Source organism: Ictalurus furcatus, chromosome 5, assembly GCF_023375685.1.
Source record: "Ictalurus furcatus strain D&B chromosome 5, Billie_1.0, whole genome shotgun sequence".
Lineage (NCBI taxonomy): Eukaryota > Metazoa > Chordata > Actinopteri > Siluriformes > Ictaluridae > Ictalurus > Ictalurus furcatus.
The window spans coordinates 3236833-3255899 of record NC_071259.1 but is presented as its reverse complement, the minus strand read 5'-3'; the positions used below and the strand labels follow the sequence as shown (position 1 = coordinate 3255899).

The window sequence follows — 19067 nt, the reverse complement described above, 5'->3', positions numbered from 1 at the left end:
GCTGGTGTCGCTGTTACAGCGTTAAAGGTGCAATAGATTGTTTGTTTTACTTTAAAAAGTTAGCTTGAAAAAACAAAACAAAAGAGAAAATGGCAAAATATATAGAGAAAAGAGAAAAATACTAGTGTAAGCCATGACTTCAGAACTAAAAAGTATTATGTGTATTATGAGTAAACCCATTTGGAAAACTGACTTCCAGTCCGGAAGGCTTGGTTGCGTCCTATTCGACCTACTTATACTACGCACTAAAAGTGTGTACTCTTTTTGAGTACATACTTTTGAGTGTGTGCAAGTACTAGGACATAAAACTGCTATGTTGTGGACAACTGCAAAAAATGTCTTTCGTTTATTTTCAGATTAATCTTGCATTATTAAGACATTAATAAGAGTCCATCCATCCACCCATTTTCTATACCGCTTATCCTACAGGGTCACGGAGAACCGAGCCTATCCCAGGGAGCATGGGGTTCAAGGCGGATATATTCAAGAAATATTACAAGATAACCACTTAACTACGTTTTACTGCTGAAGCCGCTGCCGTTTTGAGCATTTCCGCATGATGTTGCGTCGGAGTCCACAGTAATTTCCTAGTTTTTCCTAGTACAGTTTAAAGTTGCGATTACGAGTTCGACGAGGATCCACGTGGTCAGAATCCCGTCATAATTACAGTAATTACGACATGGCATCAAAGATACTTTGATCACATTTCAATGACGTCCCTGTTGTGAACGCTATATCAGTGGTTTTCAAAGTGGGGGCTGTGGCCCCTTGGGGGCCGCCTGGGGGGCCTCAACAATTTGGTCGGAGCCACCAAGCCCATCCCTCCCACTAGTGTGTTTTCTCTTTCTCACGCTCAGACAACCACACACACACACACACACACACACACACACACACACACAATCAATTCCTAATGAAATGTAATGTAAAGATGTAAGATGTAATTATTAATAAATAAAAAAAGGGGGATATATTCAGAAGTCTTTGTATTTTTAATGTGTTTTAAAGGCATCTTGCAAAAGGGGAGCCTCGGAAAAAATGTTAATGCCATTTGGGGGGCCTTGCCCTGGAAAGGTTTGGGAACCCCTGCGCTATATGATAACACAGACATGTATTTATTGTCCTGCACTCCTTGTCTCACACTCTTGAGTAGTGTGCGTTATTGTGTAGTCTTACATACTGTTCTGTGTTGCACCATGGTCCTGGAGAAACATTTAATTCAGATGGATACTAGCTATATAGAATAAATACAATAAAAAATACCCCTTGATTTGACTTGAAATTGAAATTTCCACACTGGTAGCTACACAAATGCAGTGTCCCACTTTAACCCAGTTAAAATTTAACTCAGTTAACTTCTAATTTCTCTCACAATGCCATTCTATAGCGGGAGGAAACATCACAAAAGTGTAATTAATGTCTGTATAGATGTAGATGTCGTCTGAAGATGGAACTAGAGTACATCATTAGACTGTTGGGAATGTTAGGGGTAGTCGAAAATTCTCGAAGTTATGTAACTCTTGTATATCCGTCAAATAATTAATTTGTGGTTTGTACTATACTTTATGATTATGCCGAAAATATACGTTTTTAAACGTTTTGATACTCTATATTGTTCCTCCATGAATCCTGTATCTACACAGAATATTAAGTTGTTCGTTTATAATTCGGATGAATAATTTTACCCCGGTCCCTTACGTTTCAGCCAACGTTCACAGCGCAGGAGTCTCAGTTCCTGTATTGCTGCACGCTTATACTGTAAGTACCGTATAAATATGATTAAATGTGATCTCTTTTTCTATTTTAATACACTTGAATACACATAGACGTATATATTTATGATGATACACTACCATAACCTGACTACAAAGAAAACACTTTGCGTAAATGTTTAGACGTTAGTTTATGCTAGCGCTAATGTTTTGCTAGTTAGCGCTAGCTTCTTCTTTTAATAGTCCGCTGAACTTTGAACTACATGTTCCGTAGAGCATCAATGGGGACCAATCAGATGTAGCGCTGTCATCCGGGTAGCATTTTGAGTATCGAAACCATAGCGGGCTAGTTATTTATTTAATTTATTTATTTTGACTTTTTTTTTTCTTTTTTAAATGTACTTGAATGTAAACACCAGATGAAAATCTTTTTTTTTTTTTTTAAGTAATTTAAAAAAAAAAAAAAAAAGACTGAAATGAAGTAGGGAATTTACTTCCGGGATCGGTGTGACACTGTATGACGTCATGTATCGACTTTGTTTTAGTCTCCAGTGAGCCTCCAGCACGCAGGATGGACTCCGTGGATGAAGATGTGGAGGAAAAGGTGGAGAAGATGCTGAACGGAGAAGGGCTGGAGGTTCTCGACATTGACGCTGTGCCTGATCACGTGCAGGCTGTAACCCTGAAAAAAAACGTCTGCTACATAGTGAGCGCTGTCATCTTCAACTCTGAGGTGAGGATCATTAGCATATACATATAAGGCAATATGCATCATGTTGCAGTGACGGTGACTCTGCGTGCGTGCGTGCGTGTGTGTGGTAGGGCGAGGTGCTGATGGTGCAGGAAGCGAAGAGGGAGTGTTACGGTCTCTGGTACCTCCCCGCGGGCCGCATGGAGGCGGGTGAGAGCATCCACGAAGCTCTGCGCAGGGAGGTGAAAGAAGAGACGGGGTTTGAGTGTGAGCCAGTCACCATGCTGCTGGTGCAGGAACAAGGGCGGCAGTGGATCCGCTTCGCCTTCCTCGCCAAGGTCACAGGTCAGCGCTCGTGGCGTCGGCATGTACAACTGGTAGCTGTAGGAGTGTGAGCAGTATTTTGGACGGGATTCTGCCTCAACTTTAGATAATAGCATCTACCAATATTAATACGATTTATAAGTAGGTCTGTTAAAAAACTGTCGATTATTTAACACAATTATTTCATTCTTCTCTTGTGCTCACTGCTTCGCTCAGTCTGTAGACCCAGGTCATCACTTCAGCTGTTATATTAAAAGATATATAAAGATATGATTCGTTCCCCATGTCCATGGAAAAACACTGTATGAAAGGAGTTATTTTCGGTTGAACCTAGAGTTAAGTGCTAAGTGAGGCAGTGCTTGAAGATGGTGTAATAGGAACGCTTCCTCTCTCTGTCCACTAGGGGGCCGCCTGAAGACGCCGTCCGAGGCCGACTTGGAGTCGCTGCAGGCTCGGTGGTGGGACCGCGAGGCTCCTCTTCCTCTGCGCAGCCGGGACATTCTGTGCCTTATCGACACTGGGCTGAGATATCGTCAGAAGCCTTGGTTCCCCGTTTCTCACCCTGTGAACTTGCCTTGCTCTGTAGTGTGTCAGAGGCAGCTCCTGATCTTCGGCTGCGAGGAGCGAATATGGCTGCTCCTCGCTAAGCACACGACCGATCCGGAGACGCGAACTCGTTTTCCAGTGACCGTCTCACAGAAAGGGTATTTGGTTAAATGGGCGGGGCAGAGACTCGTCCGAGAGTGCATGCGCTCGAGGGATCACGAGCTGCACGTGAATGTGCACGGGATTCTGGGAGTGCAGCACGACGGCAGAGTCCTGGGCCGGTCGGATGGGATCTGTTTCAATACGCTCGCCACTCTGGAGTGTTCAGGCGAGGGGGCGGAGCTCAGCAGCCCGCCGCTTTTGGACAGCAAGGGATACACGTGGCACGAAGTGACCGACCAGAGCCTGAAAGGGAAGATACTGAGGAGGATAAAAGACAGATCGTTCCTGCCCATGCACAGTCTCTAACGATCGACTAATTCATTAACAACAACAGATATAATCCGATGACCGGTTCACGCTGCTTTCCGACACGCGCTACAGTCATCTGCGTGCTTCAGCTGTCGCGGTGCGACGGCGTGTGAAACGTGCGATTACATTCACGCGTATATGCTTTTAACACTCCAACCTGAACAGAACTGCAAAACCTGTTTACTCATAAACATTCGAGCTAGACCGCTAGCATTCTCTAGATCTGCGGTATTCAGCAAAAAAAAATCTGTGAACGGATAAGAAGTCAACAACGGTTAACGTTTAATGCTTAGCCATTAGTGATTATTTTAAGGCTACGAGTAAGACAAAACAGTTCGACATGGTTGTATTTGCTGTCCGTTGTCAAAAGCAGCTACTAACCGCTTATTAACTTTTAAAGACAGTGTTCTGTGTCTGTAGTTGTGTCACAGTGTTGAAAGGTTTGCACAGAAGTGTGGAGAGCCAATCAGAGTGCAGCGTTTAAGATCCTGAAGGTCGCAGCCAGAAAAGTGTACGAAATGCATCGCAGTCTGTGTCCTGTGGGCGGAGCATCCGAGTACACTACCGGTCAAAAGTTTAGACACAGTCTTTATTCTTATCCCCCCCCCCCACACACACACACACACATTTTAGAATAATAATAAAGTCATCAAAACTCTGGAGTAACACAAATGGAAGTATGGGAATTATGTTGTGATAAATAAAATCTAAAAAATATTTTAGCATCTTCAAAGTAGACAAGCTTTTTGCCGAGAATTTCCAGAAATGTAGTCTCGGCTGATCCGGATTAAGAATGCCGGGGTTTTCCTTTGAGCGCTGTGACGCGTGGTGAGGAAAATGTATGGCGTATCAGGCATGATATACACGTTTCTGTCTTGTAATAAATCATTTTACTGATACAGCGAGTGTCGTGATTATCATCTTTATATTGTCCATGTTTACACAGATCTCTGAGAACATCTTAATTAATGTCACAGCGATAAGGACTGAGACTCTTTTTAGGAAAAAAAAAATGAATAGAGTGAAAAAGAGAGAAATCGGAAGACGAAACGCACGACCAGACTTATCTGCAGACTTACTGTTTGGGTCAGCTAGGTAACATTAAAACACATCGGATAATTATTAAATGTCCATATGTAACGTATCACACTTAATAAAGACTTTTTTCCGTACTTAATTCAAAGCCTATAATAATAATAATATAATATAAATAATAATATAAGACTTAACTAATGCGCAGAAATGGCTCAAGTCTCCTAAACACTTCTCTGTGATATGATCATGATACTTAAACATTAAACACGCATTAAAGCCGATAATTCTGCTGTCGCTATGGGAAACTCGATGACACGAAGGTGAGATGTGATATGGCTCAGGATTCTCCAAACTCTAGACTTTTTTTTTTTTGTTCTTGGTGTTATGTTTCCCCCTTACCTCAAATGTAGCTCACTAACTAACTGATAATCAGTTATACGATATAACTTAATATAAAATGTGCAAAATTTTTTAGCATGAACGCTTCAATTCGATACGGTCGCTACCCGTGCCTACTCTGTACCCTTTTTTGATTAGGCTGCCTAGATAAGGCAGCGTTTATGGGCAGCTGATTAAGCGTGTGCATTATCTATTTCATGACGTGTGCAGATAACGGTGATCTTCTCTACAACACTAGATTATTGCTCTGTTCCAGCTAAGTACGTCAAGTACCCCTTGCTGCAGAAACAAAAGTCCAGGGGGTGGACATAGACCTGATCTAGCTCCTTCTACCTGTGCAGACTCGAATCAAAAGTCCAGGGGGTGGACATAGACCTGATCTAGCTCCTTCTACCTGTGCAGACTCGAATCAAAAGTCCAGGGGGTGGAGTTAGATCGATCCAGCTCCTCCTACTTGTGCAGACTCGAATCAAAAGTCCAGGGGGTGGAGTTAGTCCTGATCTAGCTCCTTCTACCTGTGCAGACTCGAACCAAAAGTCCAGGGGTGGAGTTAGATCGATCCAGCTCTTAATACCTGTGCAGACTCGAATCAAAAGTCCAGGGGGTGGAGTTAGATCGATCCAGCTCCTTCTACCTGTGCAGACTCGAATCAAAAGTCCAGGGGGTGGAGTTAGATCGATCCAGCTCCTCCTACTTGTGCAGACTCGAATCAAAAGTCCAGGGGGTGGAGTTAGATCGATCCAGCTCCTCCTACCTGTGCAGACTCGAATAAAAAGTCCAGGGGGTGGAGTTAGACCTAATCCAGCTCTTAATACCTGTCCAGACTCGAACCAAAAGTCCAATAGTTGTCGGAACTCAGTGTTTCAGGCTCGATAAGTGTGTGTGTTGTTTTGTGTTGTCCCACGGCTTAGGGTTAGGTTTATAGGAGGAGTTGCATCAGGTCCATTTCAACCTCCTGGACGTTTGATTCAGCAGCGAGGATTATCTTGACTATGCCGCTTAACTTTCTATGGAAAAATGTGCATTAATGGATTTTATCAAATTAGAATAACTACAATTTTGGTTAAAAAAACCAAATATCTAAAAATAATAGTTTTGTCATGATTTCTGTGTATAAAAATACACATTATTAATACTAAATAAGGCCACTGCATCTTCATCACTTTTGGACAGATATGACAATAATATTCGGAGCCATTTTTCTCAGTTTTAGCGTTAGTGTAGTGACTGAGACGAAGAACTCGCCTGGATCACTTTAAATATTTTACCTACTATAGAAGCTGAAAGTCATTCGTCATCATCGTTCATCCAGTCAATTCCTGACTGTTTTAAAGGCACTGCGTGTCTCGTAGTCTTCAAAAAGGCTGGAGAAAAGCAGTCAAGTCCAACCACGTGTGACCATCAACGAGGCAACGGTACCGCCCCTTAGCGGTAGTGACCCATACCACAGTGTATTGTACCCTGCGTTGACAGTCCTGCGTTCCTCTGAAGCACCTGAAGTTTCGGCCCTGTGTTTATTTAAGGGGCCGAGAGATGCTCCTGATCGCCCATGGGAAGTTTGACGAAGGCGATGGCTGCCAGCTCCTTACAGAACTCCTCCAGTACGATCACGCCCTTCAACAGGATACCGTGATCCACTCTGGGGATGGGGGAAATCAGAAACCATACTGTTAAGGGTTTCACTGCTCTTCGAGCGCAATCTCACACAGCGTTGACCAATTAAACAAAAAAAAAAAGGAGGCGGGGCTTATCAACCCATCATCGATAGGATTCGCCATTTAATCAACACCATTTACAACAAGGCTCTGCTGAATTCTCGATTCTGATTGGTCAGAAAGCAGATCTCTTGTTCTGATCTGTTATTTGTTAAAATCACAAAGTGCATTAACGTGCAGAACAACTATACATAAATGCTGAATAAGTAGATAAACTATTAACAGATTGAAAAAAAGACGTGCTTTGACGCTGACGGTTCGTTGTGGTCAAAGATGTCTACGGAGAATGTTTCACTGAACATTTCTGGAAGGAGACTCCAGAGCGAGCGCTTTGTTCCAGTCTCCAGGAGACGTTCGTCCAGTACGCCGAGTCGTTACTTTACGATTGATCGCAAAAACACTCATCGGGATTGAAGAAAAAAACGAAACACGAGGTCTTACACAGTCTCCTCCTCGTGGCCCGTGAGCTGTTTCCTGACTGTGACGAGTCTCTGGGTGAAGTCTGGGATGTGCTGGATCCTCTGCATCAGCTCGCCGATCACCTACAGGAAGAAACAGGAAGCACGTCGAGAAACGAGTAATGATAATAATAATCAACCTACATTCCTACAGCAACGTATAGATAATACATATAATATGTATAAAACGGACATTCACACCTGTCATGTAACGATATGTAACAATTTGGGAAGAAAAAAAAAAGTAAGTCTAAAATGTTATTTTTTTTAGTACAAACTGACGACTTCTACGTTATCGGGTCAGAACAAAAAAAAAAAAAAAACATTTCAGATTCCCAAACGTTAGTTTTCCAGCCCAAAATGAAATGTTACAGAAACACGTTTGTGATGACGTCACGTGACGCGTCTCGGCCCGAACCCGCTGAGATTTTGAAGCTCCTCCGAATATCGTGGAGTAAGTAAGTGTCTAGACTTTTTGTTGCTTTACTCATAGGAACGGACGATGCAACAGGGAGAGAAGAAAAAAAAAATGCTCACTCACTCGGACGAGCGTAGAGAAGAGCGAGCGAGTGCCGGGGCTCAGGCTAACGTAGGGGTCCAGCAGGTACTCGTGAAGATGAGGGTGGGGAAACGCGGCCAGTCGAGACAGCACCGACGTCACCTGAAGGTTCAGCTCGTATGGCTGAGGGGAAACGATTAGAGCGTGTTGAGTTCATGTAGAGAATGTGACGAGTATTTCATCCGGATGAATAGGATGCGGTAACAAAATGGCTACCTGCTCCAGTATGCGTGCTATCCTGTCCAACAGCACTTTGAGGAAATGTCCTTCGTAGAAGTCTGCGCTGTCGGAGTGGACTCCGATGGGTTTCGGGGCGTCCGGCCAACCCCAGTCCGCAGACACAGCCGAACACTCTTTCAGCTGCGAAATGAGAGAGAGAGAGAGACTGAGTTAATCTAACAGCATACAGTTATGGACTACTGAAGATGGAATATTTTGTTTAAAAATTCCCAAACGAATTAATGACACCGAACAGCAGCCGGTCGATGACGTTTACGTCGTATTTTATTATTATATATTTTTGGCGAATGTTTTGCTATCCTAGACGATCGAATCATTAATTAGGAACGTTTTTAAAAAGCAGTGAAAAGTCGCCACGGTAACATAAGAGCTTACACGCTGGGTTTCTGTAAGTCTTACCGATGTTAGAGCATCGTGGACGTACGTGTCATATCCCGCTCCTTGTGCATGCTGGGACGTTTTTGCCTCTTGGGGAACTAAACAGAGAAAACTGGGGGGGGGGACAAAACGGGACACTAATACATCAACGATGTACGTGGCAGCGAGAAGAGAACGTCAAATACGAGCTTGCGCTACCTGTTAACGGTTTCAGCTATCTGTGGGCGCGCGCTGGACTTCCTGTCTTCCCGGGATATGGACAGCAAACGCTCCGAGCCGCTGAACTCGCTGTCTGTGAAGAAAGGATCTTCCTCCATCTCCCTGCCAGAGAAAGAAAGAGAATAATCAGAGTAAGAGAAGATAAACAGTTTTATAGCTTTTTTTTTAATGACTAGTTCCCCCCCTGCCCCCCTCCTCACTCTGACTCTTCCAGGAACTCAGGATCAGCTCCTGATCTCTCGTCGACGCCCCCTGAACCCGGCATCCTATAGGAGCGAGTCTCGAGGTTCCGCAGCACCAGGTTGGTCAGGATGAGCTTGTCGGGCTTCTTCAGGAGTTCCTCGAAGAGCCGTAATGTTGCGACGCTAATCTGTGGTTTTGCAATAAAAGGAGCGTTAGGTTTCAACGGAGAACGCGACAGGGGGAAAAAAATAACGGGTCGGCGATGAACCGTCATCAGACACCTCGTCTGAGATGTGGTCGCAGTGCTTGATGAGATGGTAGCGTAGCACGTGTGAGTGCGGGGGCGTGGCGGTCGGCTGCTCCCGGTGCGTGTCGCCGCCTAGCAGGAAGTGCGCCAGCTCGTGCAGAAGGACGGCGGACCGTATGTGATGGACGCAGCGTGACAGGAGAGCCGTGTGGACCAGAACGCCAACCTCGGACCTGCGTAATTACACACACGGCAAGATTTCACTTAATTCATAACAGAAGTTTCCTTCTGACTGACTGACTGAACATCACTCAACGTCACAATCAGTTTAAAACCTTTACGTTTCCTAGGCAACCCAAAATTTCAACCCACATAATCTTGAATATCTTTTCCCCCAACATACAGTGAAGCTAAAATCCGAATGGCTTCCTAGTCACTATATACGCTCCCCACGTAGGGTACAACACAAAGGCGTTAGTGATGTACTGCACTGTACGAGCAAGAGAACGTATAAAAGCGACGCACAACCATCGCCTCGCGATAATAAGTGAAAATCTTTTCGGATGGGCGTACAAAATTTGGACGATTTTTACTGGAGATGAAGTACAACCTGAGCTTTAACTCCTGCTTTATTATTCAGTTATTCATTTAACAGCAAGTTATTCGAATGAACTCACGTATTAACTCACTACTAACAGGAAATGAAAGTAGTTAGAAAAGGCAGGAATGTAAATCTGGACCTATCCACGATCGCGGAACGTAACGCCGTCACCACGCGCGTTCAGCCGAAGCCATCTTCGAATCGCGCGCCTCGGACGCGAGTACATCTCGTGGTCTCGTTTAGCACCAAACGGCACTCCTAAAACTATTTCGTATGATCGCGATTTCAATTAGTAGACAGTTTTGCAAGGGGAAGAAGAAAAAAAATCCGCAACAGAATCGGACTGGATATTATTAGCAAAGTGTATAAAATTTGAAATTCTATGCTAATTTAAAAATGAGCTTAGGTTAAACTGCTCTCCGGCTCATCCGCAGTAAATCTGCGTTTACATAATAAAAAGAAAAGGTAGATTAGGTACGTAGAATGAATATTCCTGCAGCCAAAAACAAAACAACGATAATAGAGAGCTGCAATAACACCATAACGAATGACTTAAAATGACACAACAGTCAATATGACGGGAATTTTAACGGGTACAAACATTACCCAGGTGAGACGGTTATTAGACTCACATCTGTAGCAGCTGGGGCTGAACGATTCCAGTAAGCCACTGCTGGTGAAGAGCTCTGGCGAGTTTGACGGCGAGCACCTGAACGCACAGAGAGACCGAGGCGTATTTAACGTACGGAGGATGAATGTATAATACCTGTAGTAGTGCGTTATGATAGAAAAAACGATCTTGTGTGATTTATTACCTCTGGCGCGTCTTTAATGAGCTGGTCACAGTAGTCGAGCCAGCAGAAGAACTTGTCCACGTGCTCCTGCGCCGGAAACGTCTGGGTTTCCTCCGCGCTGACCGGGGAGAACCGAATCCTGTACACGGAAACACGGCGTGCTGATCAAAGCTTTTTCTAACAAAGTGAAGTGAAGATTAGCAGAATTGACAGGAATCGTAATTGTTTTAGGTCCGGGTTTGTAACCTGCGTCTGTTTTTCCATCTGTTAAGTAAGGAATAAAACCCTTGGGATCATGCTGTCTCAGGAAATGAATCAACGGTGGCTGGTGTGACGACACGGCGTTCCTCTTACCGCTCTACAGTTCGATTTTTCCCATAAAAACTCGTCCTGTAGCGTTTGATTCCTCTTACACCACAGCGATTACGATTTTTTTCCCCTCAATTAAAGAACAACACGTCGTGCTTTTATCCGTTTACGGTTACATCCGACGTCCACGAAGACACTTCCTGTTCTCACGTTATAGCGGCTACGTTACAAACAGTCGTTCCTTCACAAGCCGCTCTCTCTCTCTCGTCGTGAAACATTACAGCTTCACCTCGGACTGTTACAAAGAGCTGACGCTGGAGACTCCTTCCATAAACGTGAAATAAAAGTCTCCTCGCAGGAAATTTAACCCACGACAACGTTTACACACGATGATTTTTAAAGCTCTTTAGGTGCCGTGGCCATAATACAAGTCCCCGTATGAGTTGTTACTATGGAAACAATAACCTATCAACGAATAAGTAATAATACTTGAGTAACCTGATTCGCAGACATTCCACAAATTTACTGTACTTATAAACGGATAAAAAGTATGTACCGTTCTTTAGTTAATAAAACAGTGTGATATGTTGGCAATAAAACACTCGGGGTGTTAACGGGGACTCTACGTCGTTGATTATTTATCTACAACAGCGCATCCCCAAGCATGTTATTCCATATTCCTCAGATTGATATACTATATAATGTAAAATCTTGTATGTTCTAGTCATTTATCCATTTAGAAAGCTATTTTTTGTTTGGTCTTGGTTGCACACGCGCACACACACCCGTCAATACCTCCACTGTTTGACGGTGTAGCTGTGTATGTCTTCGGGATGGAGTGTGACGGGGATGGCGCCGTAGAGCTCGCACGCTCTCTCTGCTAGAAGGTCACACAGCGGAGTTTCCTCTGCCAGAAGCTTGGACGTGTCCACCTGAGGAACGCTGGTCAGGATTAGCATGCTCTCCATCGCCCGCAAGGCAACGCGGCTTTTCTGACACACACACACACACACACACACAGACAACACACAACGTATCAGCAATCAACTCTTCATTTATACCGTCTGAGCTCGAATTCTTCACCGAGCTAGAAATGAGAACACCCAGGGGCTCACCTGGCTTTTCCCAAGCTGCACGAGGATCCGGATAAAACCCGTGTCTGGCTGGTTCGAGCTCTGCGTGGAAGGGGAAGCCGAGTCCTCTGGACTGGATCCTCCACCGGCTCCTTCTACACCTTCCCCTGACACGGAGCTACATCTCTGAGGCTGGCCTTCTTTATTCGTCTGTGTTGTAAAGGATTTACGTTAAATCAGTGTCTCTCTCTCTCTCTCTTTTTACAAATAAAAGAATCACAGGAGCAGAGAAGAACTGACTCACCTCCAGGATGTAGTTGAGGACGTACGGGTCTTTCTTCACACGAGAACAAATGGTAAAAAGAAACAGCGATTCCTCCTTCTCTGTTTGCGAGTCAGGGAGCCCACATAGACGGATCAGCTTCTGTAGTGCAACACCGACACGTGAAAAAGCATTTAAAAATATATAAATAAATAAATGATCAGCTAACAGATTCAGATGCAGAGCTGATAGTAAGCTGTGGCCTCTGTGCGTATCAGTCCCAGTGAAGGAGGTGTGGCCTCTGTGTCTGTCAGTCCCAGTGTAGGAGGCGTGGCCTTTATGCATGTCAGTGCCAGAAAAGGAGGCATGACCTGTGTGCCTATCAGTCCCAGTGTAGGAGGCGTGGCCTTTATGCATGTCAGTGCCAGTAAAGGAGGTGTGGCTTCAGTGTGTGTCAGTCCCAGTGAAAGAGGCATGGCCTCTATGCATATCAGTCCCAGTGTAGGAGGAGTGGCCTCTATGCATGTCCATGCCAGTAAAGGAGGTGTGACCTCTGTGCATGTGGTCCTATTGAAGGAGGCGTGGCCTCTATGCATGTCAGTACCAGTGAAGGAGGCGTGGCCTCAGTGTCTGTCAGTCCCATTGAAGGAGGCGTGGCCTGTATGCACATCAGTGCCAGTAAAGGAGCCGTGGCCTCTGTGTATGTCAGTCCAATTTAAGGAGGCGTGTCTTCTATGCATGTCAGTACCACTGAAGGAGGCGTGGTCTCTGTGCATATCAGTGCCAGTAAAGGAGGTGTGGCTTCAGTGTCCATCAGTCCCAGTGAAGGAGGCGTGGCCTCAAACTTTTTGCATTGCGCAGTGCTGCATCAACACATCTCTAACTTGCATTGCTCTGACTCATTGGCCTTTTATATTTCGTAAGCTGGCTTATTTATCTTCTATCAAATCGTCTGGGAAAGAGAGCTACACACTCATAGTCCCCAATCCCAGTCCCCATTTATAAATTCTCTTCACTATCACAGAACACTGTTAGTGAATCTTAGCACTAATCGTGTTGGTATCTGGATATCTCTCACCTGTACAGGTCGATACACGTTAATCATATGCAGCATGGGCTTCTGGATCTGTGCCAGGAGTTTGGAGAAAAACAGCAGGACCTGCTGGCTCATTCCAGGAGGATACTGTACAACAAAAAAACATGTTCACTTTGAAGAACAAAGACAAAGACCAGGCTCGCATGGTCTGATGTACACATGCATGTGTGTGTGTGTGTGTGTGTGTGTGTGTATACCTGTGCCTTTCCCAGCGTGCACAGTGTCTCCAGCAGTTTGTGTTGGAGCAGGTACTCCATGCATGGCCCTGTCTCCTCCACGTCCTGCTCTCTCTCCTCATACACCAGGATGTCCAGCATCTGCTTCAGTCTCCACGGGATGTCCGTTTGCTTCACCGGCTGCGCCTCATCTATACAACATAAAACAAACAAACAAACAAACAAAGGCCCAACTCGATCTGTGTGTTCTTTCAAAGGAAAGGTCAAAGGTAAAGGTGTTTAACGATACTCAGATAATACGTTACTGTCATTTATACCACTAAGCTGTTGAATTTTCATTGTTTCTATGGTGACGATTCATTATAGGCTTCAATGCCCAACAGTAAACACATAATAAACACATTTTAAAGAAAACTGTTCTCATTTAACAAAGATGTTTATTATCTCTGATACGGTGAAGTTTTCTGTGTGGAGACGGTTATTTAACATTAAATCAACGGGAGTTATTTAACATTAATGGAAGGAGTCTCCAGTGTCAGTGCGCATCGGGACACGTTTGTATTTAACTTCTCTCTTAATCCCGAGTGCTTCCTGATGTTCTCTCTCCAACCTCACCTGTAGTTTCAATGTAGTAGTTGGTTATTCCTTTCCAGTGATCGACGAAAGAGTCGAGCAGATTTTCTGAAGGCTCTCTCTGAAACAAAGGCAGAACAGAACGCCGATCAGACGTGCGAAAAAGTCCTTGAATTCTCAATCCTGATTGGTCAGAAGGTGTTGAGTAATTTTCTATGACAGCAGCTCTGACAGTAGTAGCAGCTGTCGGTTTATGTTAATGCGCTCGTTCTAATGCGTTATCGTTTCTGTAGTGACAGCGCCGCATAAATTATCATCTAAATGACTGCTAAAACGGGCTGTTAATTAAGAAAGCAAACGTATAATTGAAGGAGTCTCCAGTGTCAGAGGTTTTTTGTCAGAAATTTTCCACAACAGGAACGTCTTTAGGACAGGAGATTGTCCTGTTCCGTTTCTCTGAAACATGACAAGCTGCGTTTTTAATCCGGAAGTAACTTGTTTTACTATACTGGTTATTTGAAATACTATTGCTACTACCACTATTACTACCACTATTACTATTTCTATCACTACTACTATTACTGGCCCTACTTCTACTACTACTGATATTACTACTACTACTACCACAGTAATTACTACTGCTATTACTACCACTATTACTACCATTATTATTACTACTACTACTACTACTTCCACTACTATTACTACTGCTATTACTACCACTATTACTACCATTATTATTACTACTACTACTACCACAGTAATTACTACTGCTATTACTACCACTATTACTATTTCTATCACTACTACTATTACTGGCACTACTTCCACTACTACTAATATTACTACTACTACTACTACCACAGTAATTACTACTGCTATTACTACCACTATTACTACCATTATTATTGTTACTACTACTACTTCCCCTACTATTACTACTGCTATTACTATCACACTAATTACTACTGCTATTACTACCACTATTACTACTATTATTATTACTACTACTACTACTACTACTTCCACTACTATTACTACCACACTAACTACTACTGCTATTACTACCACTATTACTACCATTACTACTACTACTACTACTACTTCCACTACTATTACTACCACACTAACTACTACTGCTATTACTACTTCTACTTCTAGTACTACTACTTATACTACTTCTTCTACTTTTAGTACTACCGCTACTATTACTACTACCACCACTACTACTACTACTTCTACTACTACCACCACCACTACTAATTACTACTACTATTAATACTTCTACTATTACTACCACACTAATTACTACTGCTATTACTAATACTAATATTACTACTACTTATACTACTTCTAGTACTACTACCACTATTTCTACTACTACCACCACCACCACTAATTACTACTACTACTTCTAGTACTACTACAGCTACCACTACTACTATTATTACCACATTAATTACGTCTGCTATTACTAATACTAATATTACTACTACTTGTACTACTTCTAGTACTAGTACTACCACTTCTACTACTACCACCACCACTAATTACCACTACTATTACTACTACTAATATTAATACTACTACTATTACTACCACAGTAATTATTAGTACTACTAATACTAATATTACTATTACTTCTAGTACCACCGTTACTCTTACTACTTCTACTACTACCACCACCACCTCCAATAATTACTACCACTAATACTACTACTTCTAGTATTACTACTAATACTTCTACTTCTAGTACTACTACTACCACTACTATTACTACTACTAATATTACTCCTACTTCTAGTACAACGTCTAGTACTACTACTACCGTTACTATTAATACTATTAACTAATACCATTACTACTACTGCTCCTGGTACTATTATTAATACCGATACTACTATTACTTCTATTAATACTATTGCTAATACTACTTCTATTACTATTACTACCACTGTTACATGTAGTACTACTATTACTATTAATACTGATACTACTACTACATCTATTATTACTAGTTACTGGAACTAACTTATTTTGCAGATGTTCCAGGACACTGAATGTAACTATAAACTGATTAAAAATACAACTACTACTACTACTAATAATAATGATAATGATAGTAATAATAATAATAATAATAATAAAGTATGACGTGTCATTCTTTAATTCATACAGAACTGGAATCATTGGAAATTGTTGTGGTGTAAGAGGAATAAAACACTGCTGCTGTTGGGAAACAGTCATCTTCCAGGATGGGAACAGTAATGATGCTTCATGCTGTTGATGATTTATCTATACCAGCACGACACGGAGTGTATTTCAACCGGATTTATGAACAAAATGAATAAAGCTGACATGAATTTGCTGCATTACTGATTTTAATGTCTTAGAAAGCTAGTTATCCAGCTAACAAGCTAGCAATACAATACACAACATTTAAACTCTTTTTTAATTATTTTTTTTAAGTATTACACAACTCAATCCTGTTCCTTTTCTATAACTTCCCGACGATTTATTTGTCTTGTTAAACCTGTCAAGCTTGTTCTTTACACACTTCTCACGGCTAATCAGCTAGCTGCTAACATGCTAGCCTCCAAAAGACCAAAAGTTAACACTGTATTATATAACTTACTGTTTCCAGGGCCTGCTGGAAAAGAGTCGTCAGTTTATTAAACATATCCATTATAGGATATTTTTGTTGTTGTTGTTGTTGTTTTGTTTTGTGTCTCTAATAACGAAAATATGACGAGTCACATATTTTAACTTTTATCTGCAGCTAAGCCTGAGCTTAGCCAGTTTGTTTGGACACAGTTCCTTCAACACGTCGGGGGCCGGATCTCAAATGTCGCCACCCTCACTATTGCTGTGCACTACACAGGGCACGAGCGCACTGGATTACACACCCCATATAGTGCACTAAGCGTTTAACAGATATCCATTTGGGATGGGTCTTGTTTATTTGCCGTGTTGTCTCCTCTCTCAGTGCGAGCTGGATAACGTTACAGCAGATAAAAGTCTAGATTAAATTAATCATTAAATGAATGCTTCATGTGGGGTTTTTAAGAGTTGTCTCAAAAGTGTAAAAAATAAATAAATAAATAAATAAATAAATAACAATTCACTGAATATTCAGATTCAGTATAATTAACGGAATGTTTCATTACGATATAATTAAAGCATTCTGTTTAAATAAAAAACTAAATATATAAACACACATAATATAAAACATTTAAATAAATTATCCTAGTTGTTTGAAATGCTACTGATACCAATGCTACTATTATTATCACTAATACCACTACTACTACTACTACTATTACTATCACGACGACGACGACTACTACTACTACTACTAATACAATTCAAATTATTAGGGATTAGGGGGATTATTAGGGGCGCATGATGGACAATTGCCAATTTGGGAATTTCGCCAGGACACTGGGGTTATACCCCTACTCTTTTATTATATGTGTCCTGGGATTTTTAATGACGACAGAGAGTCAGGACCTCGGTTTAACGTCTCATCTGAAAGACGGTGCTGTTTTTATAGTAGTGTCCCCTATATTGTCAATATACTGGGACATTAGGCCCCATACAGACCACATGGTGAGCGCCCCCTGCTGGCCTCACTAATACCACTTCCAGCAGCAACCTTAGTTTTCCCCAGGAGGTCTCCCTCCCATCCCTGTACTGTCCAGGCTCAACCCTGCTTCTACTATTACTATCACTGATACACTACTGCCACCACTACTAGCAGTAATATTATTACTACTACCACCACTGCTGCTACTACTACTATTACTCTTGCTACCACTATTACTATTAATACTACCACTACTACTACTACTACTACTACTACCAGAACTAATATTGCTGCTACTAGTACTATTACTACTAATAATAATACTAGGCTATAGCTACTACTAATACTACTACCACCAATACTACTAGTAATATTACTACTGTTACTGGTACTACTACAACTACTATTGCTACCACCACTACTACTAATACTCCTACTACTCCTACTACTAGAACTAATATTGCTACTACTACTACTACTACTACTACTACTATTACCATTAATATTATGAATATTACCACCACCACTACTACTACTACTACTATTACTAATAATACTAATAATCATCATCATAATCATAATAATATAGCTACTACTAATACTACTGCTCTAATACTACTACTACTACTACTAATACTACTACCACTAATACTACTACTGCCACTGCTACTACTATTACTACTACTACTAGTAATATTACTACTACCACTAATACTACCACTGCCACTAATTTTCATAAGAGACAATAGTAAAACATTTTTTTATAACAAAATAAAACTTTAATCCTATGTTTAAAAGATGTAGCAGGCATTACAACAAAAAATAACTTACTTTCTAATTTAAAAAATAAAACGACCTTTTATATTCTAAAAATGTGCTTCACACCGATTCCTTTTCTGAAGCAGTGTAACAGGCACATATCAGAGGCATATTTGTTTGATCTATTATCTAATAATTCTCCATTTCGAATGAATCTGCTTCATACAGTCTTGACGTCTGTCAGTTACTAAATATACTAATGTGCTGTTTATGTGTATGAATTTACAATTCATTTAACTTGAGCGTCTGAAATCTATTTCTACCTTCATACCGTATATACCGTACACACCGACAGTGTGTGATATATTCTCTAATCCTCAGCCTCCAGTAAAACTACCAAGCAGCAACATGAGTGTGTGTTGAATTTGCATTCTCGTAGAAGCGCAGTGTGGCAAATTTAAATGCCTCTGATCAGTGAGTTGAAATGTAACCATCTGGAGCTCGTCAACAAGATCTCAGTTACATTTCCGGTGCAGTTATTCATGTGGACGTTTCAAAGGTATGGCACGGTTGAAAAATTTGCCAGGAAATGGGTTCATAGGCACCCTGCATGGTGAGGAGGATGATGAGGAAAACGTTTCAGAATGGCAGAATTTAGTTG

At 41.9% G+C, this 19067-nt stretch overlaps 2 protein-coding genes across 4 annotated transcripts; one reads left to right on the top strand and one right to left on the bottom strand.

The window, feature by feature from the left end:
* Positions 1–1419: 1419 nt before the first annotated feature.
* Positions 1420–4645, top strand: nudt18 (nudix (nucleoside diphosphate linked moiety X)-type motif 18). 2 transcript variants are annotated; one of them, XM_053624239.1, is made up of 4 exons: positions 1420–1758; positions 2258–2445; positions 2535–2748; positions 3131–4645. In XM_053624239.1, exons 2-4 carry the CDS (start codon positions 2284–2286, stop codon positions 3739–3741), a joined length of 987 nt encoding a protein of 328 aa, XP_053480214.1. In that variant the 5' UTR covers positions 1420–1758; positions 2258–2283; the 3' UTR covers positions 3742–4645. The 2 variants fall into 2 exon arrangements, with proteins under 2 accessions (XP_053480214.1, XP_053480212.1); XM_053624237.1 differs by lacking the exon at positions 1420–1758 and having other exon boundaries at positions 1955–2445.
* Positions 4646–5008: 363 nt separating this feature from the next.
* fhip2b (FHF complex subunit HOOK interacting protein 2B) lies at positions 5009–17289 on the bottom strand. Of its 2 annotated transcripts, XR_008385865.1 has the most exons (18): positions 16697–17289; positions 14104–14182; positions 13510–13679; positions 13295–13399; positions 12259–12378; positions 11997–12164; positions 11677–11873; positions 10594–10711; positions 10411–10487; positions 9212–9410; positions 8948–9117; positions 8727–8849; positions 8550–8640; positions 8127–8270; positions 7893–8033; positions 7335–7435; positions 5573–6817; positions 5009–5511 (listed from the first exon to the last, which is right to left on the bottom strand). XR_008385865.1 is itself a non-coding variant. In XM_053624234.1 (17 exons), exons 1-17 carry the CDS (start codon positions 16745–16747, stop codon positions 6697–6699), a joined length of 2175 nt encoding a protein of 724 aa, XP_053480209.1. In that variant the 5' UTR covers positions 16748–17289; the 3' UTR covers positions 5009–6696. The 2 variants fall into 2 exon arrangements, 1 of the variants encoding a protein (XP_053480209.1); XM_053624234.1 differs by having other exon boundaries at positions 5009–6817.
* Positions 17290–19067: the final 1778 nt, after the last annotated feature.

Coding starts and splice junctions, on each gene's coding strand:
- nudt18 (XM_053624237.1), top strand. CDS start 2,230: ATGACGTCATGTATCGACTTTGTTTTAGTCTCCAGTGAGCCTCCAGCA. Junction 2,446..2,534: donor CTGTCATCTTCAACTCTGAG/GTGAGGATCATT, acceptor TGTGTGTGGTAG/GGCGAGGTGCTGATGGTGCA. Junction 2,749..3,130: donor CTTCCTCGCCAAGGTCACAG/GTCAGCGCTCGT, acceptor TCTGTCCACTAG/GGGGCCGCCTGAAGACGCCG.
- fhip2b (XM_053624234.1), bottom strand. CDS start 16,747: ATGGATATGTTTAATAAACTGACGACTCTTTTCCAGCAGGCCCTGGAA. Junction 12,165..12,258: donor TCCTCAACTACATCCTGGAG/GTGAGTCAGTTC, acceptor TTTACAACACAG/ACGAATAAAGAAGGCCAGCC. Junction 9,118..9,211: donor GCGACCACATCTCAGACGAG/GTGTCTGATGAC, acceptor GCAAAACCACAG/ATTAGCGTCGCAACATTACG.